At 56.0% G+C, this 27573-nt stretch overlaps 1 protein-coding gene across 1 annotated transcript; it reads left to right on the top strand.

The window, feature by feature from the left end:
• Nucleotides 1-897: 897 nt before the first annotated feature.
• DNAI2 (dynein axonemal intermediate chain 2) lies at nt 898-24841 on the top strand (the record flags this gene model as incomplete). The annotated part of the gene is made up of 13 exons (XM_080680879.1): nt 898-922; nt 4470-4663; nt 6657-6818; nt 8071-8192; nt 10679-10821; nt 12402-12515; nt 14623-14762; nt 15868-15990; nt 17734-17957; nt 20333-20468; nt 20979-21125; nt 21920-22147; nt 24746-24841. The coding sequence occupies exons 2-13, from the start codon at nt 4481-4483 to the stop codon at nt 24839-24841; spliced, it is 1818 nt and encodes a 605-aa protein (XP_080537005.1). The 5' UTR covers nt 898-922; nt 4470-4480.
• Between the last annotated feature and the right edge of the window lie 2732 nt (nt 24842-27573).

Raw genomic sequence — 27573 nt, 5'->3', positions numbered from 1 at the left:
TTTTTAAACTTAAACTTCTTCTAATGCCACTTCTTCAAAATAGACTCGCTCAGGCCGTGGTATTTTATGGAAGAGCCACACTCAAGGGGCCAAAGAGCCACATGTGTGGCTCGCGAGCCGCAGTTTGCCGACCACTGCCCTAAGGAATTACTGTCCCCCTACTTTGCAGAAGAGGAAGGTTGAGTCTTAGAAAAGGAAAGTAACTTGCCCAAGGTCATGCGATTAGTAAATGGTTGAGCTGGGATTCAAAGTCAGGTCTTCTATCCCCAAGTTTTATAAGATCTCACGTCATTACCTTTACCCCCAAAGAAATGTCATTGCATCAATTCATTCATTCAGTGAATACTCAGTGCCTGCTTAGCCCCTCCTTCTCTCCAGCCCCTACTTTCCATTGTGTCTGGTTTGGATCAGACTGAGGATTCTTACACGATGAGGTATGGGGGGGGGGGGGGGCTGGCAGAAGAGGGGAGGCTGGGGTTATAATTCCCACTTGGTGGATGAGGACACTGAACGATGGGGTGGTCAAACAACCTGCCAGATCACAAGCAAATAAATAGCAGAGCCGGGCCTCCCCAACCAGGGCGCAGGACAATGGCGTTTTCTCCGGATCCCGCCCAGTGCCTATTGGTAGACTTGGATCAGCGCCTTGGCAAGGTGTTTGGCTAACTTGTTGGTTACTTCCCTCCTAACCCTACAGACCTCCAGAATAGGGAGCAGGGATCCGCTGCGCCTCCCACCGGTCAGAACGGGAAGGTCACACGCTCCCTTTCGCGTCCGCGCGGTCCCGCGTCCTCAGCCCCCGGCCAGGGTTGCCAGGCAACGAGTAAACTCCGCGGCTGGGAGCCGTTTGAGAGGCGCTGGAGCGGGCACCGCGACTAGGGCGCTTCCCCAGCTTCCCCGCGGCAGGAGGAGCGGACCCAGGGTAAGGGCGGGCGGGGGAGGACGTCCGCGGCTGTGGAGGAGAGTGGAGAGTGAAGGCGGGAGGCCCGCCCCCACCCAAGATGATAATCTCCGATAGGGCAAAGGAACTCCTGGTGGGGGCGTCCCTCTGGGGTAGCTCTGCCGAGTGGTGGATGCCAGGAATAGCGCTCTTAGGGTGCCCACTCCGTTGGTCCTCGCTGCCCTCAATACCTCCGAGTCACAGGGCCCTGCAAGTTCTAAACACCTTGCCTCCTGTACCCTCGACTCCCGGTCAGCTGGCCCTGATACCATCTGCCTGCTGGGGTGGTGGGGGGGGGGGTGGCGGGGAGAGACCAAAGGGTTTACAGCTGAATGGAGGGGAAATACAGCCTGGGCTGGGGTGGCAGGAACGGGCAGGCGAAGAGAAAGCTTGCTGATGAGAATGGAAGAGAGGGGATGTACAGTGACTGAGCACCTGCTGGGTGGCAGCGGCTATAAATGCACATTTCAGCTATTCGCTGCTTTAGAGCCGGGTCCTGGTCCGGCTCTGTCTGTCTGGACTTAAGTGCTGTGACCTTTGACCAGGTACTTAATTTCTCCCGGCATCAGTTTCTTCACCTGTAGAATGAGAATTGTGATAACTGTTTTGGGGGCTGTGGTGGGGGTTCGCAGCGCCTGGGACCCAGTCGGTCTTTATAGATTCGGGATCCAAGCCGTTTATCAGGTATGTGATTTGCAAGGACTTTCTTCAAGTCTGTGTCTTCGTGTTGTCATTCAAAGTGTGAAAGTTTTCATTCCTAATGAAGTCCAAGTTATTGTTTTTTTTTCTTTTATGGACCGTGCTTTTGATGCCATAGTTAAGAAATCTTATCCAAAAAAGCTTATCTTAATCAGGGTCAGGATGATTTCTCTCTGTGTTCGCCCACTGTAGTGATGCAGTTTTTGCTCTCTCATTTATGCCTGTGACCCCTTTTGAGTTCATTGTTGAGTGTGGTGTGAGGTCGGGGTCTGTAATCATTCTTTGCAGGTCAAGGCCCAGTTATCCAAGCTCCATTCTCATGTTCTGATAGCTTATGAGGTGCGTTGGTAATTTTACCAAAAATCAATTGACCATAAATAGAAAGGTTTTCATTTCTGAATTCTCAATTTCATTCTATCTATCTATCTATCTATCTATCAATATATATATATATATATATATATATATATATATATATATATATATATATATATATAAGCCTAAGTGACCATTACGACCGGTTCACTGGTCACTATGATGCACACTGACCACCAGGGGGCAGACAATCAACGCAGAAGCTGCCTCCTGGTGGTCAGTGCACTCCCACAGCCAACTGCCCACAGCTGGCCAGCTTCCCATGGTCCCTCCCCTCCCACTCCCCCTGCCGGCTGGCCCTGCTCAGCCCCGATGGCCAGCCAGGCGGAAGGATCCCACCCATGCATGAATTCATGCACTGGACCTCTAGTTATATATATCTGTCCTTATGCTAGTACAACACTGTCTTGATTAGTCAGAGTTTCAATAATGTTTACTGAATAAGTGAAATAATGAAACTATAATCAAAACAAGTATAAAGCATACAGTTGGCACTCATACAACCTGCAAATTCCTAGAAAAATCTATATAATTAAATTAAAAAAAAAAATAGACTCATTGTGGGTGCCCCAGAAAGCATTTGTGGGCACAAACTATGGTACAAAGTTGCTTGGGAAAGTGAATTACTACTGTTGCATTTCTGTTGCATTTTTTCATCTGTTCCTTAAGTTTAAATATTTGTTTTTACTTAAATCAGGGGCCATGTCCTCCAAGCATTTTTCCTACCAGGTCCCCTTATCATTCAAAGATTAGCAACAACTGCTCACAGGTAAGACCCTAAACCAGCCATGGGCAAACTATGGCCCGCGGGCCGGATCCGGCCTGTTCGGCTGTTCTATCCGGCCTGCGGAGCCGAAAGAGCAGAGGGTTCTCTTGCTCTCCCCTCCGCTCCTTTACTTTGAATTTATATTAGTTCACACAAACACTCCATCCATGCTTTTGTTCCGGCCCTCCGGTCCAGTTTAAGAACCCATTGTGGCCCTCGAGTTAAAAAGTTTGCCCACCCCTGCCCTAAACTCTTGGGAGTTGAAAGGCCTTCGGAGGTGAGTCCTACCATGGCGAGGCTCTTGTAAAGTTACCCTTCCCCACGCCACCCCTCCAACAGCTTGCTTCCTAGGCCTCCACGCAGGCCCAGCAGCCTCACAGACCCACATCCGGAGCCTTGGGAATGTGCCATCAGAGACACACTTTCTGAGCGTTTGGAGTGGCCAGCAGGTGGCAGCTCTGCTCAGCTCCACAGCTGACAGGCCCCATCAGGTGACCAGCCATTTAGGCCACTGAGGAGCATTCACACCCCACAGACCATTGCTGTGACAGGGATCAGAGGGGTCCAGGTCTCTTTAAGGGGTGAGTGAGGAGCAATTTGTGGGCCTCCCTACTGCATTTCTAAGACTTCCATTAGCGCCAGTGAGAAAACACTTCCTCGCACTGCATTGGAGCGCTTGTGTTGGCCACTCTCCCAAGTGTCTGGTCTCAGAATGACCAAGGTCAAGCCACGGGTGAGTGTCAAGGCCAGAACATGAAGTCCCAACTCAGCCCAATCCTTCTTTCCAGTCCCACACTGTGCCTTTCTTTTTTTTTTTTTTTTTTTCAATATATTTTATTGGTTTATTACAGAGAGGAAGGGAGAGGGATAGAGAGTTAGAAACATCGATGAGAGAGAAACATCGATCAGCTGCCTCCTGCACACCCGCCACTGGGGATGTGCCCGCAACCAAGGCACACGACCCCGACTGGAATCGAACCTGGGACCCTTCAGTCCGCAGGCCGATGCTCCATCCACTGAGCCAAACCAGTCAGGGCCACACTGTGCCTTTCAAGGAACAAATCAGAGAGGTTCTCCAAGGCCTAACTATTCTGCCTGCTGGGGTCCAGCCTTCTGGCCTCCTCAGGTGGACTCCCAGCCCCGTCCTGGGGGGAGTGCCGTGGAGGGAGGAGTTTCCAGTGGGGTCCCCAGAGAGTGGTGGCAGGTAGAGTCCCAGAACCTAGAACTCTGGAATGGGTGAGCCTTTGGGCAATTGGGCGGTTGAGGCCTAGACTCTCAAATCAGTGTGCTGTGTGGTTGGTCCAGTGACAGGCAAGGAACCCAGCCCAATCACCATCAGCGCCGCCTCCTGCCTCGCAGGAGACATATTGGCTCTGTGAAAACTGTACCAGCCTTACCACATTCTAGCTGTGTGATCGGACAGGGCCCTTGAGGCACCCATGAGCATCGGATTCCTCCAAAGTGAAATGGAGGTGGTTCGGTCCACTTCGGAGGGCCACGGCAAGGACTGAGCAAGATAACGTACGTGATGTTTTAAAATGCAGACTCAGCCTCTGGACAAATCCCTAGGACCCCTGCCCTCCACCAGGTTGGGAGCCTGGAGCCGGGCCCAGTGAGGCCCAGGGGGACAGGAAGCAGCCAGGCGGGGTCCCTCACCAAACACCCCCCCCCCCCCCTCTGCCCCTGCAGCTGCCGGCACCATGGAGATCGTGTACGTGTACGTCAAGAAGCGCAGCGAGTTCGGGAAGCAATGCAACTTCTCGGACCGCCAGGCAGAGCTGCACATCGACATCCCGCCCAACCCCGAGCTGGCGGAGCAGTTCATGGAGCGGAACCCCGTGGACACGGGCATCCAGTGCTCCACCAGCATGTCGGAGCACGAGGTGGGTGTGTGGTCTAGGTGACTCCATCCGCCTGGAAGCCAGTTAGAGTGGCCCAGTGCAGATGCCCGAGTGTGAGGGCAGGATGGCACAGAGCCCACCGTGATGCTCAGGGCCGGGGAGGGGGAGGGGAGACCCTGCCTGGAGCAGCCCCAGGGCCAAGGGAATGTCAATCAAGACATTCTCTCTCCCAGTGGCTCTGCCCTCACCTCTCAAATTCTTTCTAGAATCCTTTTAGGCATTTGGGACAGGGGACAAGGTATTCTGAGGGGGCAGAGTATTATATCCACAGGCAACGGCCCAGCGGTGAAAAATCAGGGTTGCACCCCCTGGTTTGGCTCAGTGGATATAGAACGTCAGCCTGCGGACTGCAGGGTCCTGGGTTCGATTCTGGTCAAGGGCACATGCCTGGGTTGTGGGCTCCATCCCCAGTGGGGGGCATGCAGGAGGCAGCCAATCAATGATTCTCTCTCATCATTGATGTTTCTATCTTTCTCTCCCTTTCCCTTCCTCTCTGAAATCAATACAAATATATTTTAAAAAAAGAAAAGATAGGAAAAGAAAAGTCAGGATTGCCCTAGAAAGTTCTGGGGAGAGGGGCTCCGAGATCAGAGAACTGGGTCATGGTGCTGTTCATACGCCAGCCGGCGCCCCGCCTGTCTGAGCCAGGTGGTCAGCTCCCGATCGCGTCGGGAACTGCTGCGAGGAGATCAGACGGACGGAGAGAACCCAGTTATCACGTCCCAGACCAACTGGCGGACATCACATTGGATTCATCAGAACACGCGGTGGTGGTTCTGACCACTCACCGTCACACGAAGAGTGTTGCTCCTGTTCCCAGGGCCGGGGGCTGTCACGGGGCCACTGTGTCCATGTCACAGAGATGGCGGCCCTCGCACCACGTTAGGGGCTGCTGTCAGCAGCTGTGCCTGGAAGACTTCTAACTTGAGGGAGCGCTTTAAAAATGCAAAGGAGCCCTCACCGGTTTGGCTCCGTGGATAGAACGTCGGCCTGCGGACTGAAGGGTCCCAGGTTCGATTCCGGTCAAGGGGATGTGGTTGCAGGCACATCCCCAGTAAGGGGTGTGCAGGAGGCAGCTGATCGATGTCTCTCTCTCATCGATGTTTCTGACTCTCTCTCCCTCTCCCTTCCTCTCTGTAAAAAATCAATAAAATAGATTTTTAAAAATGCAAAGGAGCTCGGCCAACACGGCTCAGTGTTTGAGCATCGACCCATGAACCAGGAGGTCCCAGGTTCGATTCCCGATCTCAGCACGTGCCTGGGGTGTGGGCTCGGTCCCCAGGAGGGGGTGTGCAGAAGGCAGCCGATCAATGTTTCTCTCTCTCCCTCTCCCTGCCTCTCTCTCTATAATCAATGAAAACATATTTTTAAAAAAATGCGAAGGAGAAGCAAGTGACTGCTTAATGAGAACGGGGTCTCCCCTGGGGTCGATGCCAAAGTCCTGGAACTCGATGTGGTGGCGGCGCACAATCTCTGCATGCCCTGACGCCACTGACTGGTGCACGTTCACTGTTTAAAGGGGTAAAATTGATGTCGTGTGTCGTTGGCCACGATTTTAAAAACGGGGGAAATGGAAAGGTGACAAAGTGCTAAGTTTAAAGGGTGAAACTACCTCCGTCCCCTCCTCCCTGCCACAGGGAACGGGCGAAGCCAACCCACACGCCTCGCTGGTCCCTGTGACCTTGCCCATGGAGGGCGGAGCGGCGGGCTCACCTCCTTTGGTCTCTTACGGAGCAGATGGGTGCAGCTCCGAAGGGGCTTTCCCTTGGCCTCTGGCATCAGCTGGCTCCACACAGGGCCACTTCCATGGCTGCCTGTGACCCCCTGAGGACCAGCGACCGCCTTCCTGGTACCTGAAAATGGTGTGGCTTTGGCCAGACACCCCCTCAGTCCATCCTGAGCGCTCAGGGCTCTGGGCAAGCGGCTGAATGCTCACATCAGGGCCGGCGGTTCTCACCTGGGGCTCTCTCTTCAGGCCAACACAGAGCGATTCGAGATGGAGACCCGGGGTGTCAACCACGTGGAGGGGGGTTGGCCCAAGGATGTGAACCCCCTGGAGCTGGAGCAGACCATCCGCTTCCGGAAGAAGGTGGAGAAAGACGAGAACTACATCAACGCCATCATGCAGCTGGGCTTGGTAAGGCTTCCTCCCGCCCCAGCGCTCAGAGCCACGGCCATGGCTCAGGTTCCCCCACTGCATGTCGAGCCTAGATCGGTGGTCGGCCAACTGCGGCTCGCGAGCCACAGGCGGCTCTTTGGCCCCTTGAGTGTGGCTCTTCCCCAAAATACCACGGCCTGGGCGAGTCTATTTGGAAGAAGTGGCGTTAGAAGAAGTTTACGTTTAAAACATGTGGCTCTCCAAAGAAATGTCAATCGTTGTCCTGTTGATATTTGGCTCTGTGGACGAATGAGTTTGCCGACCACTGGCCTAGATGTGCCTGGCCCTGTGCTCGGCTCCCGTGGCTACTCAGGGGAAGGACAGCAGCTGCCGTAAGGAGCCTTCCATCGGGGAGCAGGCACACCCACCACAGCAGACCAGAGGGGAAGGCCGGGAGGTGCAAGGGCCGAACAGGCTCTGGCAGGAGTCTGAAAAGTGGCCCCTGTGGGCAAAGAGAACCCCAAAGAACCCCACCCGCCAGCTTCCCCCCGCTAGGGAACATTCTTTCATTCAGCACATTTGGACCACGCTTCTGGTCTCTGCCAAGCACAGTAGAGATCGCAAAAATGAAATTCACGTGCATCCTGGTCCAAAGAGTTTATGATCCAACAGAGGGCAAAGACAGCTACAGAGATAGCACCACACCACATAGAAATAAATGGTGTTGGAGGATGGATGACTTGCCATTTTGCCCCATGAGGAGAGAGAGTCCATTTCCTGCTGAAGGGGATCACGGAGGGCTCCCTGGAAGAGGTGGCACTTGAGCCTGGGCTTTTCCATGATGGACATTTGGAATAAGGGGGAGGGCTTTCGGGGTGCAGGAACTGGAGATGGGTGCTATCTGTGGAGTCATGGATACTTCTGTTTGCCGGGAGCAGTGTTTTGTCACCATTTTTTTTCTTTTTCTTTTCACTTTTGTCCCCAAGGAGTCTTTTTAGATAGTCTTTTCCTAATTGCCTCCCCCCATGAAATGTCAGTGCCGTAGGTATGCCGTACACCTGTTTATGTAGTGAACGTCTGTCTGTGCTTTGTATAGAAAAAGCAGTATGATTTACCACTAAGAACCAGTTTTCGCCCTGTTGGGGGCAATGCTGCCTCACTGAGAATGCACGGGCTGAAGGGTGGGAAAGGACCACTAGCTGTGTCTCAGCCCTCCCAGACCTCATCTCAGCCCTGGCCAGACAGCAGGGACCCCCCTTTCCCGCTGAGAACTCCGGTGTGTCCCCCTCAGATCATGGAGCACTGCATCAAGCAGAACAACGCCATCGACATCTACCAGGAGTATTTCGATGACGAGGACGCGGTGGAAGTGACAGAAGAGGCCCCTTCTGCTAAGACCATCAATGTTTTCAGGTATTTTTTAAAAAATGATTTCAGGGAGGAAGGGAGAGGGAGAGAGAGAGAGAGAGAGAAACATCAATGATGAGAGAGAATCATTGATCACCTGCCTCCTGCACGCCCCCTACTGGGGATCGAGCCCACAGTCTGGGTGTGTACCCTGACGGGGAATCGAACCAGTGACCTCCTGGTTCATAGGTTGACACTCAACCACTGAACCAGGCCGGCTGGGCTTCAGGTATTTCTATAGTTAGGCAGGTGCTGGCCAACCTCGGTCACCTCTGTGGGCAGATGTTCCTAATGTGACAATCGGGCCTGTTTCCAAGGTTCAACACGTGCAGAGCAGCGTGCAGAGAGCACTGCTTCGTTTGAAACACTCCTGGGTGTCTGTGCCTATGTGCATGGGTACATGTATGTGTGTACATGTGTGTATGTGCTTGCATATGCAGAGAATACCTGGGGTTTCGATAGTGTCTGGCCGCAAAGGCCAACCCTGGGAGATTCATTTTGCAAGAACCCCCGGAGGGGTCTGACCTCGGCAGAATGACGCATTACAAATCATCCCATCCAACCCCTAGTGGAGGAAGCGGACCCCAGGGAGGGGAAGTGCTCGGAGCACACGGTGGGTGGGGGACCCAGCCAAGGCTGGAACCCTGGTCTCCTGACTCCTCCAGGGAGGAGGGACGAGGGGTGAAGCACACACTGAGACAGCTAGTTTGTTCATTCCTCCTGTACTCTTCAAGGAAACAGTCTCGCCTTGTCTTTAATACTTAACTCTTTCTCATGCTCCCTCCCCCCCACCTTGCTCTTTAAATGAAAAACTTTTTATTTTTTTTATTTTTAGAGCAATTTTAACTCCACAGCAAAAATGATGAGAAAGAACAGAGTTTCTATACACACCCCTCCCCCACCCACCCACACAGCCTCCCCCACTGTCATCATCAGCCCCAGAGTGGCAGGTACGTTTGTCACAGTGATGAGCCAACTTTGATACATCATTATCACCCTGTCTGAATCTGTCCCAGGCTGCGGTAGCAAAAGACCATTAAAAAAATACCATAAAAAACTAGGTAGCTTAGGAACTACAGAAGTCTATTTGTCACCGTTCTGGAGGCCGGGCATTCTGAGAAGGTTGGGTTCTGTGTCGGGTGAGGACCTACCTCCTTGATCTGGGGTGAGGCTGCTCCCTGGAGCCCCATTTAAAAGGGCACTAATCACATCACAAGAGCCCCACCCTCCTGACCTAATCACCCCTCAAGGCCCCCACCTTAATACCATCAACATTGGAGATTAGGTCTCAGCAGATGAATTTGGGGAGGGGGGATGGGGCCACACATACCTTCAGCCTATAGCACACCCCAAGTCCGTAGTTTAAAACTCACTCTGAGCTGTGCATTCCATGAGTTTTGACACAATGATCATACACAATAGCTGCACTGCCCTAAAAACCACCCGTGTCTCACCTGTTTATCCCTTTCGCCCCCAAACGTTTGGCGACAACTAATTTCTTTTCCAGTTTCCATGGTTTATACCTTTCCCAGAATGCCATGGCCTCAGGCATACAGTATGCAGCCTTAGCAGATCGGCATCATTTCTTTTTAATACTGAATAATATTCCAATGTATGAATGGATCACAATTTATCCATCCACCTACTAAAGGACATTTTGGTTGGTTCCAAGTTCTAAGAATAGCTCAGTGGTTGAGCGTCGACCTATGAGCCAGAAGGTCACGGTTCAATTCCCGGTCAGGGCACATGCCCGGGTTGCAGGCTCCATCCCTAGTGTGGGGCGTGCAGGAGGCAGCCAATCTATGATTCCCTCTCATCATTGATGTTTCTATCTCTCTCTCAATAAAGCTGCTGGAAACATCCATGTGCAGGTTTTGTGGGGACGTACGTTTTGGACTCATTTGGGCAAATACCAGAGAGCATGATTGCTGAATTCTCCATGCTTCCCTTTATTTTAATACTAATGGGCTATCAAGCCTCAGGCTCCAAACCTTCAGCAAGTGCAAAAGGCAGACTGGAATTTAATACTTTGTTTCCATTGTTTTATTTATTATTTTTTTAAAATATATATTTCTTTATTGATTTCATAGAGGAAGGGAGAGGGAGAGAGAGATAGAAACTCAATGATGAGAGAGAATCATGGATCGGCTGCCTCCTGCACGCCCCCTACTGGGGATCGAGCCCACAACCCCAGCATGTGCCCTTGGCTGGAATCGAACCCGGGACCCTTCAGTCCACAGGCCGGGACGCTCTATCCACTGAGCCAAACCGGCCAGGGCTGTTTCCTTTTTTTTAATTTGTCAGCTTTTATTTATGGCTGTTGGGACTGGTGTTTCGATTAAGGGAGTCTTATACATTTGGTTTTAAATAAATTTCTCGGAGTGGATGTTTATGCTCCAACATGTTTGAATATTTTAAAGAAAATCTTTAGTAAATAAGACATTTGGGGAGCCCGGCACTCCAGCTTTCTGCCCTTTGCTGCCCCCCTAAAGGGACCCCCAGGAGATCAAGCGGTCGGCCACACACCTGTCCTGGCACCCGGATGGCAACAGGAAGCTGGCGGTGGCGTATTCTTGCTTGAATTTTCAACGGGCACCTGAGGGCATGAGCCACGACTCGTACATCTGGGACCTGGGTGAGGGGCGGGGAAGGATGAGGGGGAGGACTCGGCAGCGGCAGGGAGCTCTCACAGGGAGGGACTGGGACCAGGAGGGAGTCTCTCACTGCACCCCTGACTGGGGTTCAGGCGCAGCCTCGCAGTCAAACCCGGGGAGCAGGAGACTCGCTTTATTTCCAGATCTGTAATCAGGGCATTCAAGACCGGACCCCACAAAGTCCCAATTGTGGGCCCCTGGAGAGCGGGTCAGATAGAATCCCAGCAGCCTGAGAAGGGCCCAGGCGGCGGGGGGGGGGGGGGGGGGGCTCCCCTCTGCCCAGGTCTCTGCGTGCTTGTCCTGAATGCCTGGCCAGTGGAGGCAGGGTGTCCCCCGGGGAGCACTCCAAGACCAGAGCCTGGCAGGTGGGCGTCAGGCTCTCAGACGCCCCTCATTGCTGTCACTGAAAATAGGCGTAGGCCGTGGTTAGAAGGGGCAGGTGCCGAGCACGGACATGAGCATGCTACCCGCTGGAGCAGGGTATCCCATCATCCCCAGAATACCGACCAGGAAACTGCAGAAGCCGGGGGTGCCTTGGCTTCCGTAAAAACCTTAGGGTAAACCTTCGTTCCATTCCCAAACTGGGAAATGGACTCATTACAATCACAGACACACAATTCTAATTCCCCAAAACAAAGCCGTTAGGAGAGTGCCAAAGGCCAGATATTCTGTCTCCCTCCCCGCCCCCCGCACCCCCCAACCCAAGAGGGTGCAGCCTGGAGAAAGGCTGGGGCTCCCCCTCCTGTAGATGGGGTTGAACTGTTTGGCTCTGTCCTTTCCTTTCCAGGCCTGGAGGGATTTACACTGAGTGGCCAGATTATTACGACCACCCGATGTTTGTAGGCAAATTAGCTATAATTTCGCGCCGAAGTTGCTGGAGGGCCAGACCATTATAAACAGGGAAGCAGGCTGTTTACCACAACAGTGGAAGTGGTTTTTGTCTGAAGATATGGGTAAACAACGCCATTTAACAGCCTTTGAACGTGGGATGATGGTTGGCGCTCGGAGCCATGGAGCGAGTATCAGCAGAACAGCTGAATTCGTTAAACGTTCAAGAGCAGCTGTTGTTAAAGTGTTTAAAGACGGGACTGTCAGCCGGAAATCTGGGTCGGAACGTGTGAATTGTGGCCGTCAGCGACTAGTCAACGTTAGGGCAGAACGGAGAGTGGCAAGACTGGTGCAAGGCAACAGAAGGGCAACAGTGCATCCAATTACTGCAGATCTTAATCAGGGGTCCTCTCAACGGATCTCTGAACACATAATAATCTGGCCACTCAGTGTCTACATACCAACACACACACACACACATATATATATATATAAAATAAAAGTGTAATGTGCTAATTAGACCGGATGTCCTTCCGGATAAAGCCGGGGCTGCGAGGGAAGCCTGGGTCCCAGGTCCCAGAGGGAAGCCGGTGCCAGCAGCCGGGGAAGGAAGGCCCATTCTTACATGAATTTCATGCATCAGGCCTCTAGTATATATATATATATATATATATATATATATATATATATATATATATATATATATATCTCCGCCCCCCCCCCTGCTTTTTAGAAAGCCCCAATAGGCCCGAGACTGTCCTGAAGCCATCCTCCCCTCTCGTCACCTTGGAGTACAACCCCAAAGACTCGCATGTGCTGCTGGGAGGCTGCTACAACGGGCAGATCGGTAAGAGGGATCCCAGCGCTTAACCAGTGGTCGCCTGGATGAAAAGACCTTTTGCCCCGGACAAGCTCTGAGTCAAGTCCCATATGAGCAGCCTTGCCAGGGGGGTCTCGGGAGCCAGCAGACAGTTCTTGGTACAGAGATCCACGCAGCTCCAGCCCCACTCTTCGGCCTCTGGGGTGGCCAGGCGACCAGTTTCACCGGGAAAGGGGGTGTGTGTCTGTCAGGGCTGCCACGGGATTGGGAGCGTGGGTCGTCAGCAGGGCGACTTCCGATGGATGCGACAAGACCCCTGTTCCTACAGGAGCGATCTGTGTTTGAAGCAACACTCTCTGGTGGCTGCAAGCCTTCGCCTCGTTTTCGGAGCTCTGAAAATGCGGAGTGTGACAGTTTTGCTAGTTTTCTCAGCTTTTATGGAGGGAGGTCCATCTTCAGAGGTCCTTGCTGATCACACATCCAGAAAATGATTCTTTTAAAAAAAAAATGTTTTTATTGATTTCAGAGAGAGGAAGGGAGAGGGAGATAGAAACATTGAGGAGAGAGAATCATGGAGCGGCTGCCTCCTGCACGCCCCCGCCTGGGGATCAGGCCCGAAACCCGGGCTTGTGCCCTGACCAGGAATTGAACCTCAGCCTCCTGGTTCATAGGTCAATGCTCAACCCCTGAACCACATCAGCTGGGTGAAACCGACTCTCTTCATTACTAATGAGATCGGACAAACCCTGCCCGCATGGGCTCGGAAGGTCCCTGCCCGCCCTCCTCCTCAGGCCCTGGGGCAGCCCGTCTGCACCCCAGGCCGGACTCCCCGAGCATGGAAAGGGTTCCCCGCCCTCCTACCTTCACAGGCTCTTACCCTCCCTTCTTCCTCCAGGAGCAGGAGCCAGACTGGCTGGGGAAGTTCTCAGAAAGGCGCTGTGGCCAGGCTGCGGCTTGGCGCTCTGAGTCCCCGGGCCTCCCTCTCAGACCTGCCGCCCCCTTCCCGGGGAAGCCGCCGGGTTAGGGAGCAGACGTGGCTCCCACGGGTCTCCCTGCCCCGTCGCCTGGGGGCCAGGCCAGCCGACTGAAGCAGAGCCGCTGTGCCATGTTATTCAGGAGCCCTGCCTCACACATCATTCAGCACCCCCCTGGGTGCGCTCCCCCAGCCCAGGCCCTGGGCTCTGCTGCCTGTAGGGACTGCCGCCACCCCACCGCAGGGACACCCCGCCCCCTGCCGTGAGGGCTTTTCCCCCCCAGCAGGGCAAGCTTGGCCGGTGCAAGGCAAATGCTTTAGACGTGGACTCCATCAGTCAGCACTTAAGAGTCAAGGACTTGGGTTGTTTGTTTTACAGTCAGCTTTCCTAGAAATGGCTCCGAGTCGGGGTGGGGGGGGAGAGGGGGGGGAAAGGGGGGGTTCCTCGCTGCTCATCGTGGGAAAATGGAAACAAAATCGATCAGGACAAAAAGGAGATAAGCTTCGGGTCCTTCTCGGTAAAGCAGAAGAGGTGAAGCCCTAAGCGGTGGGAGGGGAGGGCGAAGCTCCCCCTGTGAGTTCTGTTTCCATCAGAGGCAGCAACGGCCGGAGGATAAAGGGGAAGGAGTTTATGCAGCAGGAGCGGCTCACCTGCATCTCCTACCCCGGGAGCTTGTCCCCGGGGTGCAGGCCTCCTCTCTCCCTGCCGGGCTCACTCCATCCCAGGCTCATCCTCAGTCTCAGTGCCCTCTCCCCTCCTCCAGGAAGCCCTCCTTGACTACCCCCGTGGGCCCCCCACCAGAGAAATCACATCCCCGGCTGTATTTGCAGGTCCCCTTCCTGCCTCTCAGGGACAGTGTCTGTCCTTTTCTCAGCGGCCTCCCCAGGGCCCAGGGGTGGGGGGGCGGGGCGAGGGGTGCTCAGCACGTGGCAGGGGCTCGGCAGGATGAATGAATGAAGCGTGCAGCCTGGGAGTCACTCCACGGAGATTGTGTGGGCGCTTCAGGGGCTGGCAGGAAACTCAGGCTGGTGTGAGCCCAGCCCTGGTTCTAAGAAACCGCGTCCCGGCCAAACCAAGAGGAGCAGCACCCCTGCCCCCTGCTCCCCCCCAGGAAAGGAAGCCTTGCCCTGTTCACCGGCCCCTCGTTTTCCTCCCGCCAGCCTGTTGGGACACCCGGAAGGGCAGCCTGGTGGCGGAGCTGTCCACCATTGAGTTCAGCCACCGAGACCCCGTATATGGCACCATCTGGCTACAGTCGAAGACGGGCACCGAGTGTTTCTCAGCATCCACAGATGGACAGGTACCCACAGACGGGCAGGTACCCACAGATGTCAGGTACCCACAGGCGGGCAGGTACCCACAGACGGGCAGGCACCCACAGACGGGCAGGCACCCACAGACGGGCAGGCACCCACAGACGGGCAGGTACCCACAGGCGGACAGGCACCCACAGACGGGCAGGTACCCACAGGCGGACAGGTACCCACAGGCGGGCAGGCACCCACAGACGGGCAGGTACCCACAGGCGAACAGGTACCCACAGACGGGCAGGTACCCAGAGATGGGCAGGTACCCACAGACGGGCAGGCACCCATAGATGGGCAGGCACCCACAGGCCAGGCGCTGCAGGGGAAGGGGGTGGGGAGCAGTAACGGTTTCCTGGTCCCCCTTGGCATCACCAGGGAACGTTTTCTTTGCATCTTACTATTAAATTGAAAAACACGTAGCGCATGCACACAGAACAGAATGCAGCAGGTACAAAGGGGCAGCCGCCCACACCACGCTCTCCCGCCTGGGGTAGTGTCTGAGCACAGAGGCGTCTGCCTTCTTCGCCTCTGTTTGCGCACCCTCCACGGGCATCGGCACTGGATGTGTCACTCCGTGTAGCCTGGAGATGGCTTCGGAGTTCATAAGCATTGCCCCGTGCCTGTTAAGGAGAGCTTCGGGTATGGCATCATTTATTGCAGAGGATTTAATATGTTATTGTTACCCAAACAATGTAGCAAAGAGTGTATTTGCACACACACGGTTGCACACATGGGCAGGTACATCGACGGCATGCGTCCCTGGCAGTGGGCTTTCTGGGTCAGAGTGTATGTGCATGTATAACATTGCTATAATGTGCCATAGGGCGGGGTGCCTGTCAGCATAGGGATGCTGGGGCCCACAGTTGGCGATTTCGATGCAGTGGGTATGGGGTGCAGCCCCAGCATCTGCATTTCATGACACCTGCCCACGACTCTGATGGCCAGCAGTCACTCTCAAAGCATGTTTGTCCCTGGGGGTCGCTGTCTCACCCCCTTTTGACCAGAGTGACTGACGCCAGGGAGCTGGAGGAGGTGAGGGGGACGTAGGCCAGGAGACTTGCAGGGCCTCGGGTCTCACGCTGCCCCGCCTCCCACCAGGTCATGTGGTGGGACATACGGAAGCTGAGCGAGCCCACCGAGGTGGTGATCATGGACATCACCAGGAAGGAGCAGTTGGAAAATGCCTTGGGGGCCATCTCCCTGGAGTTCGAGTCTACCTTGGTGAGTGTCCCTTCCTCTCCCTTCCCCCGTTCCTATCTCCGGGGCAGCTGGAGCCAAGAGCGGGGCGTGGCTGGTGTATCAGATGCTTGTGGAGGCGGGGCTGCTGCTGACCTTGTGCCCTGCACAGCCCCAGGGAGCATCATCCCAGACCTGGTGGTCTTTACCACAGCGTTCCAGCAGGGGGCAGCAGAGCTTCTTGAGGAAGGAAGCCCTGCTCATTCCCAAGAAGTCACCGGCTGGTGGCGGGCTGACACGAAGGCAAGCTTCAGACAGGACCAGAGCCCAGAAGCGCCCACTCTATGTCGGAGGCCAGGCTCTGCCTCGGCCTCGCGTGGGACCCTGGGAGGGTCACTTCACTTCCTGTAGGGAAGGAGGAGGTGTTGGAGAAGGAAGTGAGGTCAGAGAAGGCTCCTAGGAAAACCACAGCACCGGCGTAATTATGGGATTCAACTGGGAAGGAACAGTAAAAAAAATATCAAAGGTGGCCCAACTGGTGTGGCTCAGGGGCTGAGCATCAACCTCTGAACCAGGAGGTCAAGGTTCAATTCCCAGTGAGGGCACATGCCCGGGTTGCGGGCTCAATCCCCAGAAGGGGGTGTGCAGGAAGCAGCCGATCAATGACTCTCATCACTGATGTTTCTATCCTCTCTCCCTCTCCCTTCCTCTCTGAAATCAATAAAAAACAATCTTTATAAAAAAACTAACATAAAATTTACCATGTTAACCATTTTTAAGTGTACAATCCCGTAGTGTTACGTACATTCGCGATGTTGTGCAATGGGTCTCCAGAACTTCTTCATCTTGCAAAACTGAAACTCTACCAGGGGTCCTCAAACTACGGCCCGCGGGCCACATGCGGCCCGCCGAGGACATTTATCCGGCCCGCCGGGTGCCGCTGCCTGTCCTGCTCAGCAGCCGACTCGTCCCGGGCCCGCAGTGCGCATAGGAATTTGTTCATAGTTTTTTTTTTAAACTATAGTCTGGCCCTCCCACGGTCTGAGGGACAGTGAACTGGCCCCCTGTTTAAAAAGTTTGAGGACCCCTGCTCTATACTGTACCTATTAAACAACTCCCCACCGCCCCTGCCCCAGCCCTTCTACTTCCTGTCTCTATGAATTTGACTCCCAGGCATCTCCTTTAAGTGGACTCTTATGGTGTCCTTTTGCGACAGCTTATTTCACTTAGCGTCATGTCCTCCAGGTTCATCCACATGGTTGCCTGTGTCAGAACTTCCTTCCTCTTTAAGGCTGAATAATATTCCATTGTGCGGATGGACCACATTTTGTTTATGCGTTTTCCGTCGATGGACACTGGGTGGCTTTCGCCTCTGAGCTGCTGTGAATGATGCTGCCAAGAAGCTGGGTGGACAGTGTAGCCAATTTTGCAGGGAGCAGCGAGACTCAGGTTTTATATTGTTCATTGAATCCGTTACTTGGTACACAGACGTTCGGGATCTTTATGACAGAATGCCTTGCAGACACAAAGGTGCTGCATGAAGAGGGCTGGTGATGAGAGACTCCAGAGCTAGGAGAGTCGGGGCCACCCTCAAGCACGGGGCCCTCGAGCAGGTTCCCAAGAAGGGTGGGGTCCGATGAAGATGGGAAGAGTGGGGGCAGCCCCTTAGGGGCAGCTGGGACACAGCCTGAGCAGAGGCTTAAACCCCAGAAGGCGGCTGGCCATGCCAGCTGAACCCCGAGCTGATGTTTCACGGAGCCATCCACTCCTGTGTCACCTCCTCCGCAGCCGACCAAGTTCATGGTGGGCACCGAGCAAGGCATCGTCATCTCCTGCAACCGCAAGGCCAAGACGCCGGCCGAGAAGATCGTGTGCACCTTCCCTGGCCACCACGGCCCCGTCTATGCCCTCCAGAGGAACCCCTTCTACCCCAAGAACTTCCTCACCGTGGGCGACTGGACCGCCCGCATCTGGTCGGAGGAGAGCCGCGAGTCGTCCATCATGTGGACCAAGTAAGGGGAGGCGGGGGGAATTAGGGATGGGAGAGGGATGCAGGAGGGTGGAGGGGACGGAGGGAGCCCAGCCCAGCCCAGGAGCGGCCTGAGCCTTGGTGTGCCCACAAACACCCCTCCACAAGCACCCGAGCTTATGCTAGGAAGTGGCTTGAAGGAGGAATACCGTACACTTCAAAGCACCCAGATGAGTAATAGTAACGGCCATGGGTTCACTTTGCTGAGCCTCAAGACCACCCCAGGAGCAGGTAGCCTTGTTCTCCGGTCCCCCAGTTGCAGGTGTGAGGGAGCCGAGCTACAGGGAGGCGAAGTATGGCCACCACACTTTGTTTATCCACCTCTATGCCGATGGACACGGGCTGCTTTCGCCCCTGAGCTGCTGTGAATAAAGAGGCTGTGAACTCGGGTGGCCAGGGTAGGCCAGTTTTGCAGGCAGTAGCTGGAGGTGGTGGGGGGGGAGGCTCTCCTAGACCCATGTTTTACGTTATTCATTCAATCATTTCCTTTATCTGTGAACACATTCTGGAGCTTTCTGGCAACATGCTAAGGGGCACATGCTGTTTTCTGCAGCGGCTGCACCAGCTGACATCCCCACCCACAGCGACAGAGGGCGCCCTTTTCCCCGCGTCCTCGCCAACACTTGGCTTTCCTAAAATACCCGTTTCGCCCCGGGAGGCACTGTCGCCTCGTGGTTCTGATTTGCGTTTCCCTGCTGATGTGTGGCGTTGAGCACCTTTTCACGCGCCTGCTGGCCATTCGTGGAGCTTTCCTTTGGAGAAGTGTCTGTGCGGGTCCTTTGCCCGTTTTGTAACTGGGTGATGGGGTTATTTTATTTTATTTTTTTTGCTCTTGGGTTGTATGAGTTCCTTATATATTTTAGATATTAACCACTTATTAGATATATGATTTGCAAATGTTTTCTCCCATTTCATAGGTTGTCTTTTTAAAAAATATATGTTTATTGATTTCAGAGAGGAAGAGAGAGGGAGAGAGAGAGATAGGAACATCAATGATGAGAGAGAATCATTGATCGGCGACCTCCTGCACACCCCCTCCTGGGGATCGAGCTCACAACCCAAGCATGTGCCCTGACTGGCAATTGAACCGTGACCTCCTGGTTCATAGGTCAATGCTCCGCCCCTGAGCCACGCTGGCCGGGCCGTGGGTTATCTTTGTATTTTGCTATGTCCTTTGCTGGGCAGAGGCTTTTTAGTGTGATGTGGTCCCCCTTGTTTATGTTTGTGCTTTTGGGGTTACATCCAAAAACTCACTGCCAAGACCCATGCCAGGGAACGTTCCCCCTGTGTTTCCTTCTAGGCGTTTTATGGTTTCAGGTTGTACATTTAAGTCTTCAGTCCACTTCGAGTTGGTTTCTGTGCCTGGCGTCAGATAAGGGTCCGGTTTCCTTGTCCACTGCAGAAATCTTTGAGAGTCTAGAGCAGTGGTTCTCAACCTTCCTAATGCCGCGACCCTTTAATACAGTTCCTCATGCTGTGGTGACCCCCAACCGTAAAATTATTTTCGTTGCTACTTCATAACTGTAATTTTGCGACCCTGCTAGCCTAAGACCATCGGAAAACACAGATGTTTACATTACGACCTGTTTTCCGATGGTCTTAGGCAGGGGTCCTCAAACTACGGCCCGCGGGCCACATGCGGCCAGCCGAGGACATTTATCCGGCCCGCCGGGTGCCGCTGCCTGTCCTGCTTAGCAGCCGACTCATCCCAGGCCCGCAGTGCGCATAGGAATTTGTTCATAGTTGTTTTTTTTTAACTATAGTCCGGCCCTCCAACGGTCTGAGGGACGGTGAACTGGCCCCCTGTTTAAAAAGTTTGAGGACCCCTGGTAGGTGACCCTGCTAGCCTAAGACCATCAGAAAACACAGATATTTACATTACGATTCATAACAGTAGCAAAATTACAGTTATGAAGTAGCAACGAAAATAATTTTATGGTTGGGGGTCCCCACAACATGAGGAACTGTATTAAGGGGTCGCGGCATTAGAAAGGTTGAGAACCACTGACTCTAGATCAAAGCGCGCAGGCGTGTAACACCCTCCTGATTCAGTGTGAGTTCTCTGGGAACATCTTCCCTCTAACTCCTTCAGCGAGTCCTGGGACGGGGGCCCTGGGCCAGGGCCGGCACCACACGCCTGCCCCCTGCAGTTGGCTCTGGAGAAAGGCCAGGGGCCAGCCCGGGGGAAGGCCCTGTGAGCTGTGGGTGGGCGAGGTTGGCATGGCTGGAAGTCAGACGCAAGAACTTCCTGGCCAACAGTGAGACCCTGCAGCCCGGGAGGGGCCAGGTGAGCAGAGCTGAGGCTCAGGAGCCCTGTCAACCACAGTGGCCCCTGACGGTGGCCCCGGCTGCCCTCAGGTATCACATGGCGTACCTCACGGATGGCGCCTGGAGCCCGGTGAGGCCGGCGGTGTTCTTCACCACCAAGATGGACGGGACGCTGGACATCTGGGACTTTGTGTTCAAGCAGTGTGACCCCGCCCTCAGCCTGAAGGTCACGCACACCCGCTCCCCATGCATCCAGGTCAGGGGTGGGGAACCCTTTTTTCTGCCAGGGGCCATTTGACTATGGATAACCTCGTTCACGGGCCAAAATCATCAACTTAAAAGTTAGCCTGCTCTATTGGGTCAAACATTTCATGAAGGCACCCCTAATGCCTTGGCAGGGCCAGACCAAATGATTTTGCGGGCCTTATTCAGCCTGCAGCCGGACGGCCCCCACCCCTGATCTAGGCCCTCAGGCCCCGGTGGCATGGATGAATGTGAGGCTGAAGGGGGTGGGGAGTGTGTGTGGGGGAGACAAGGTGGACATGAGGCTTGGGAGGGAGTGACAAAGGGCCCTGACTGCCAGTCTCAGAGTGTGCACTTCCTCCTGGGGGTGGGGAGTCTCCACGGGTGTGTGAATGGGGCCGATTGGCCAGCCTCCTGGGAGCCAGGGAGTCAGCCCGAGGCTCACTGGCTCCTCTCTCCGCCCCCACGCGGGCCTGCCTGGCCCTCCCCGCAGGTGTGTGACGAGGCCCTCTTCTGCCTCCGGGTGCAGGACAACGGGGGTTTCATCGCCTGTGGCTCCGAGCTGGGGACGACCACCCTGCTGGAGGTCTCGCAGGGGCTGTGCAACCTCCAGAGGAATGAGAAGAACACGGCTTCTTCTGTGAGTGCCCGGTGCCAGGGCCGCGGTGCCCTCCAGCTCACCTCCCACCAGGGCCCTGCAGGGCAGACCAGTCCGAGGGACACGGATGGCCGCTCCCTCTCACCTCCTGGGAAATGGGGGACATTCTGGGGAGGCCGCGGGGTGTCCTGAAATGAGAGCTGGAAATGGGCGCTGGGGGCGCTGGGGGCTGAGCTCTGTCACTGCGCCTCCCCCTGGCAGGGGCCCCTGGAGGCACACGATGCTGCAAACCTCTGGTGCTGAGACCTGGGGCCTCCTGGCTGTGCCTGAGCCTGTGGCCCCACCTCTGAGCCGGTCCTTCGTGGGCCCAGGGCCGCCATATTGTACAAACCCAGGGGGCGCTCTTCACGCTGTCATCTCTGTCCTTAGGACCCCTTAGAATTGAGGACCTCACCGTCCAGCTCCCACCTTCCGACCCCAATATTTAGCCCTCTGTTCTTTATTATTATTATTTTTTATTGATTTTAAAAAGGAAGGGAGAGAGAGAGAGATGGAAACATCAATGATGAGAGAGAATCATGGATCAGCTGCCTCCTGCACGCCCCACACTGGGGATCGAGCCCGCAACCTGGGCATGTGCCCTGGACCAGGAATTGAACCGAGACCTCCTGGTGCCTAGGTCAAGGCTCAACCACTGAGCCCCGCCGGCCAGGCTCGCCCTCTGTTCCTGCTGTTAGCCCGCGTGCAGGTCTCTTTGGGAACTGTTGTGAGTAGAGCGAGGAGGACCCCGGCTGCCACCCCCTTCCCACGGGCCTCTCTGCCCCTGTTCGGCCCAGATATTTGAGCGGGAGACCCGGCGGGAGAAGATCCTGGAGGCCAGGCACCGGGAGATGCGGCTGAAGGAGAAGGGCAAGGCGGAGGGCAGGGACGAGGAGCCGCGGGAGGAGGAGGGCGCCATCAACCTGGAGGAGCTGGTCGCCAAGGCCGAGGAGGAGTTCTTCGACGTCATCTATTCGGAGCTGAAGAGGAAGGAGACGGAAGCCTTGAAGAAGGAGCCCACGGACGTAAGGGCCTCGGGTGGGGCCCACGTGGGCGGGCGGGAGGCACGGCACGGGGGTTCTGCCTCTTTGCTGACCTCCTGGGTGACCTCAAGCAAGTCACCTTACCAGGTGGACCTCAGTTTGTCCATCTGGCAAGTGGGAGGCATGACTGCCTTCCTCCAGAGGAATCCAAGTCCCCAGTGGACGCGGCCTCCCGAGGGCAGGAGCCGTGCTCCGTGCTTGTGGGAATCCTCCTTGCCCACCCCCGGGGGCGCCTGGAGCACCCACGTGACCAACTGAATGAGGGTCGGGGGCTCAGGGAGGTGTCAGGTAAGGGCCCATGAAGGGGCTGTGACGTCCATGGTCTGGAGGGCATTCTGGTGTCAGGGGTGTGACCTGAGCTGAACGTGTGTACCTGTGGCCTGGCTCTCACGCACCCTCGAGCGGTAACAGCTGGGCTGGCCACTTCCCTTCCCGGTCCCTTCCCTTTCACTCGGAACGTAAGGAGATGCACTCCGAAGAGAGTCTGGTCCCCTCCAAGGCCCTCTTCCACAGCAGGGACGGGAGGGAAGGGCATTGTCCGTGTGGGTCGTCGCCTTGAGAGACCCACAGATCAGATACCAAGATGGGCAAGTGCGAACGGGCAGCAGGGAAGGCAAGAACCGGGGAGCGCATGTCCGTGTCCACCCTTGTGGGCGAGGCCAGCGGCATCGTTTGGGGGCGTGGCCCAGTGCAAAGTGAAAATGGGGAGCCCTTGCTCCAAAAGTCTGGAGAATTTCAAGACAATGACAGCAGAAAATGAAAGCAAGTGTGGAGCCCTTGGCAGCACAGCCTCGTGTGTCCGCACAGGGTGCCCGCACAGGGTGCCCACACAGGGTGCCCGCACAGGGTGCCCACACAGGGAGCCCACACACGGTGCCCACACAGGGTGCCCGCACACAGTGCCCACACAGGGAGCCCACACACGGTGCCCACACACAGTGCCCGCACAGGGTGCCCATACACGGTGCCCGCACACGGTGCCCACACAGGGAGCCCACACAGGGAGCCCACACAGGGTGCCCACACACAGTGCCCACACAGGGAGCCCACACAGGGTGCCCACACACGGTGCCCACACAGGGAGCCCACACAAGGTTCCCAGACAGGGTGCCCACACACGGTGCCCACACACGGTGCCCACACAGGGAGCCCACACACAGTGCCCACACAGGGAGCCCACACACGGTGCCCACACAGGGAGCCCACACAGGGAGCCCACACACGGTGCCCACACAGGGAGCCCACACACGGTGCCCACACAGGGAGCCCACACAGGGAGCCCACACACGGTGCCCACACACGGTGCCCACACAGGGAGCCCTCACACGGTGCCCACACAGGGAGCCCACACACAGTGCCCACACACGGTGCCCACACAGGGAGCCCTCACACGGTGCCCACACAGGGAGCCCACACACGGTGCCCGCACAGGGAGCCCACACACGGTGCCCACACAGGGTGCTCACACATGGTGCCCACACAGGGTGCCCACACAGGATGCCCACACACGGTGCCCACACACGGTGCCCACACACGGTGCCCACACAGGGTGCCCGCACAGGGTGCCCACACAGGGTGCCCACACACGGTGCCCACACAGGGTGCCCGCACACGGTGCCCACACACAGTGCCCACACACGGTGCCCGCACAGGGTGCCCACCCAGTATGCCCGCCCAGGATGCCCGCCCAGGAAGCCAGCCCTGCTTGAGGAGCTGTGTGGCAGGTTCCTGGGCGCTAATATGTGGCCGGAGTGACGGAGGCAGGTGAACACACGGAGAGGAAACGGCTTCCATCTCTGGCTTCTCCCCCGCCGCCTCCCTCTCATAGGGTCTGGGGAGAGGTATGGTTCGCAGGCGCATTTTGTCTGGAAGGCCTTGGGTCCGAGTGGCTTTGTTCTCACCCTACCTGTGTGTCCCGGGGGGCGGGGCGCTCCCTCCATGTGTGGCGGCGGTGAGATCGGACCCATAGCCCAGACTCCCCACCACCACCTCTGGGCTCCCAGCCCTCCGAAGGCGATGCCCACATTGGCCACCTCCCAGTGTGGTGCGGCTCACACCCCCTCCTGGGGGGGAGGCCCCAGACGCGCTCCCCACGGCAGCAGCGGCAGCGTGAGCACCGGACACGGCAGCTGGGCCTCCCGAGGGGTCACGGTTCACAGAACTCGGCCCCCCCCCTTCCCTCTCCCCTCCTCTTCTCTCTCAGTCTCTGCACTTGGCCAGCATTTCTGGGGCTGGAGCTTAGAAGGCCCTCCCGGGTCCTCACTGCCATTATTTCCAACCCCAGCCACAGCCATGGAGGAGTATGGGGAGGGGACCAAGGACCCTCAGGAGGACCAGCTGGGTCACCCAGGCAGCAAGCAGCAGAGCAGGGCTTGTACCTGAGCCTGTGGGACACCCCCACTGCCCCCACTGCTCCCACTGTCCCCATCGTCCCCACCCGCTGGCTCTGTGCGGCCACCAGGCCCTCGTGGCCACGGTGCTGGCACCCTCGCCTCGGCCAGGGGGCTGCTTTTGGCCTCGGGGTTAACTCCCCCAGGGGCAGGGGAGGCCCCCCATGATTCTGTGCTCTTTCTTTGGCAGAAACAAAGTCCGGAGGAGGGCGAGGAGGCAGAGGTTGAGGGCCAGGGTGAGGAAGAGGGGGAGAAAGAAGAAGGCCCCGAAGAGACTCCAAACTAAAAGGTCAGGCCTGCCTGCAGCCCCCTCCCCCACAGGCGCCTCCATCTCCTGCCTCTTGGCACTGCCCTGGCTTTATAAGAGGGGGGCTGATCTCCTTCCTTAAAGTGTCACTGAGGGGAAGGATGGGGGAGCAAAGGGGCCCTGAGCCCAGTCCCCACACCCCACAAATCGCTGGCCCACGCTGACTCACTGAGCCCGGTCCCCAGTGACCCCTTGGAGGGAGGAGGGGACACACTCACCCCTAAGATGGGAGCTCCTGTCCCAGCCACCACGGCCAACCCCACTTCGGGCCTCACACAGTCTGGCCCTGCGTGTCCCCTTCAGCTTCTCCAGGGCTTTCCCGGCCATCACTTTCCTTCACAAGCTGGCAAAGCCTCCACGGGCTCCTCACGGCCCAGGCGGGGCCTCGGACGGACCTGTGGCTGGGGGCCGCCTCCCTGACCCTCCCCGTCCACAGCCGCGTACAACCCGGGACAGAAGGTGTTCCACTCTGCAAGGCCTCCCTGAGCGACAGCCCGGGCGTGCTACCTCCAGGAGGGTCGGAGCCGATCAGAATCAGCTCGGTTATTGGGCTCTGCGAGCTTCCTGTGGTCTTAATGAAATTAAATTATAATTAAATTAATGATAACAGTGCGCACACGTACTAGTAGTGCTTATTACACAGCCTGCACCGGGAGCTTCCCCCGTGATCTCGTGTCATTCCCTTTACAAGTCCCCGGAAGGTTTGTACTTGATCATCCTCCCTCTGCAGGGGAAGAGCAGGGTCCAGGAGGGTGGGGGGACTTGGCCAGGTGACAGAGTGAGTGAGCAGCAGACGGACAGGAGGCCAGGCAGCTCCGTCCCAACCACCTGTGGGCCAGGCACTGGGCCGCCCTGAAGCCGTGGCACAGCCGAGCATTCAGCAACCATCATCAGAAATGTCACAGGTCACCAGAAATGTCACAGGCAAGAGGACACTTCAGAGCCAGCCTTGTCCCAGGAGAAGTCCCCGACCACCATTCACTCTGTGGGTGTCAGGTGGTCCCTTTTAAAAATGGCTGTGGCCCTGACCGGTTTGGCTCAGTGTATAGAACGTCAGCCTGTGGACTAAAGGGTCCCGGGTTCGATTCCAGTCAAGGGCATGTACCTTGGTTGCGGGCACATCCCCAGTAGGAGGTGTGCAGGAGGCAGCTGATTAATGTTTCTCTCTCATGGATGCTTCTAACGCTCTCTCCCTCTCCCTTCCTCTCTATAAAAAAATCAATAAAATATATTAAAATAAATAAAAATGCCTGTGCTAAGAATCTTATTGGGGAGAGACCCGCTGCTCTTGTGCCCAAAAGAAAAAACAACAACATTGACTGTCCACCGTGGCTAGACCTTGAAAAATAATCTTCGCAGGTCACACTAACTGGGCCCCTGAGCTTCAAAATGGAGTGCCATCAGCCTCGTCCACCCCTGAGCCACGGATGTGCCCAGGGAGACACACAGGGCAGGGAGCACGTGGCCCGAGTCCCACGGGAGCGAGGGGCAGACTTGGACTTCAGCCCACAGTCCCGCCCCAGGTGCGTGTGCAGGTGTGTGCGCAGGTGCAGGCACATGTGTGCACATATGTGATTATAGGGGTGCACGATGAAGGGGCGTTCCAGGCAGAGGAGAGAAGGCAGCGGCTGCTGCTGCTCTATGGACTGACAGGGAGACGTCCACGTGGCTGAAGCGCCGTCACCAGGGGCTGGAACCAACCTGGAGAACACGCAGGGGCCAGGCAGGCAGGGCCTTGAAGGTCCCGGTAAGCATTTCTGCCTTTCTCCTAAGATCATGGAGAAGCAGAGGAGAGGTGTGGTCAGATTTGCATATATATATATAATTTTTTTTTAATTTTATTTTTTTTACAAAATCCCTGGGCTGGTCATGGATGATGGCCTGCAGGGAGGTAGCCCCAGGCTGGTTGGGAGGAGATGCTGAGAGAAGATGGTGGCTTGGGTGGAGTGACAGCTAGTCACGTACCTGTCTGCACCTCTGTTACCTACATTTGACGAGTTGAAAGGGGTGCATCAGGCAGAGGCACCGGTGGGAGACAAGGCCTGGAAGCAGGACCCGGCACCAGCGTGTATCTTGGACATGTGGTCAAGATGGGTCGAGCCTAAGTCCACAGAGCAGAATAATGGAGAGGAGGGGCAGGAGGGTGTGGGGAGCAAGGCAAGGCGCCTGCTTGTGCTTTTGTGTTACAGCCGCACCTTCTGGCCCTGACCGGTTTGGCTCAGTGGATAGAACGTCCGCCTGCGGACTGAAGGGTCCCAGGTTCGATTCCGGTCGAGGGCATGTACCTTGGTTGTGGGCACATCCCCAGTGGAGGATGTGCAGGAGGCAGCTGATCGATGTTTCTAACTCTCTATCCCTCTCCCTTCTTCTCTGTAAAAAAAATCAATAAAATATATATTTTTTAAAAAAAGTGGGAGACAGCAGGAGGTGGCCATGACATTGCCCAGGTGACGATGATGGAGCCTGGGGGAGTGGCCGGATGATGACGAGGAGGAGAAACACCTGCAGAGGTAGAACCTCCGGGATTCGCAGGTAGAGGATGAGAGGAAAGAGGAAGCCAAAAATGACGCAGAGACCTGGGACCAGCGAGGACGGGGGTGTCGCTGACGGAAGCACAGAAGTCGAGCAGAGGGAAGGGTTCGAGACTAAGGTGACTCCATGATGAGGCTCCACGTAAGATGGATGGGACCTCCTGCCTAAAGCTTCTCTCG

This window comes from Plecotus auritus (genome assembly GCF_963455305.1).
Source record: "Plecotus auritus genome assembly, chromosome: 7".
Taxonomy (NCBI): Eukaryota; Metazoa; Chordata; class Mammalia; order Chiroptera; family Vespertilionidae; genus Plecotus; species Plecotus auritus.
This window is presented reverse-complemented; position numbering and strand designations above follow the sequence as displayed.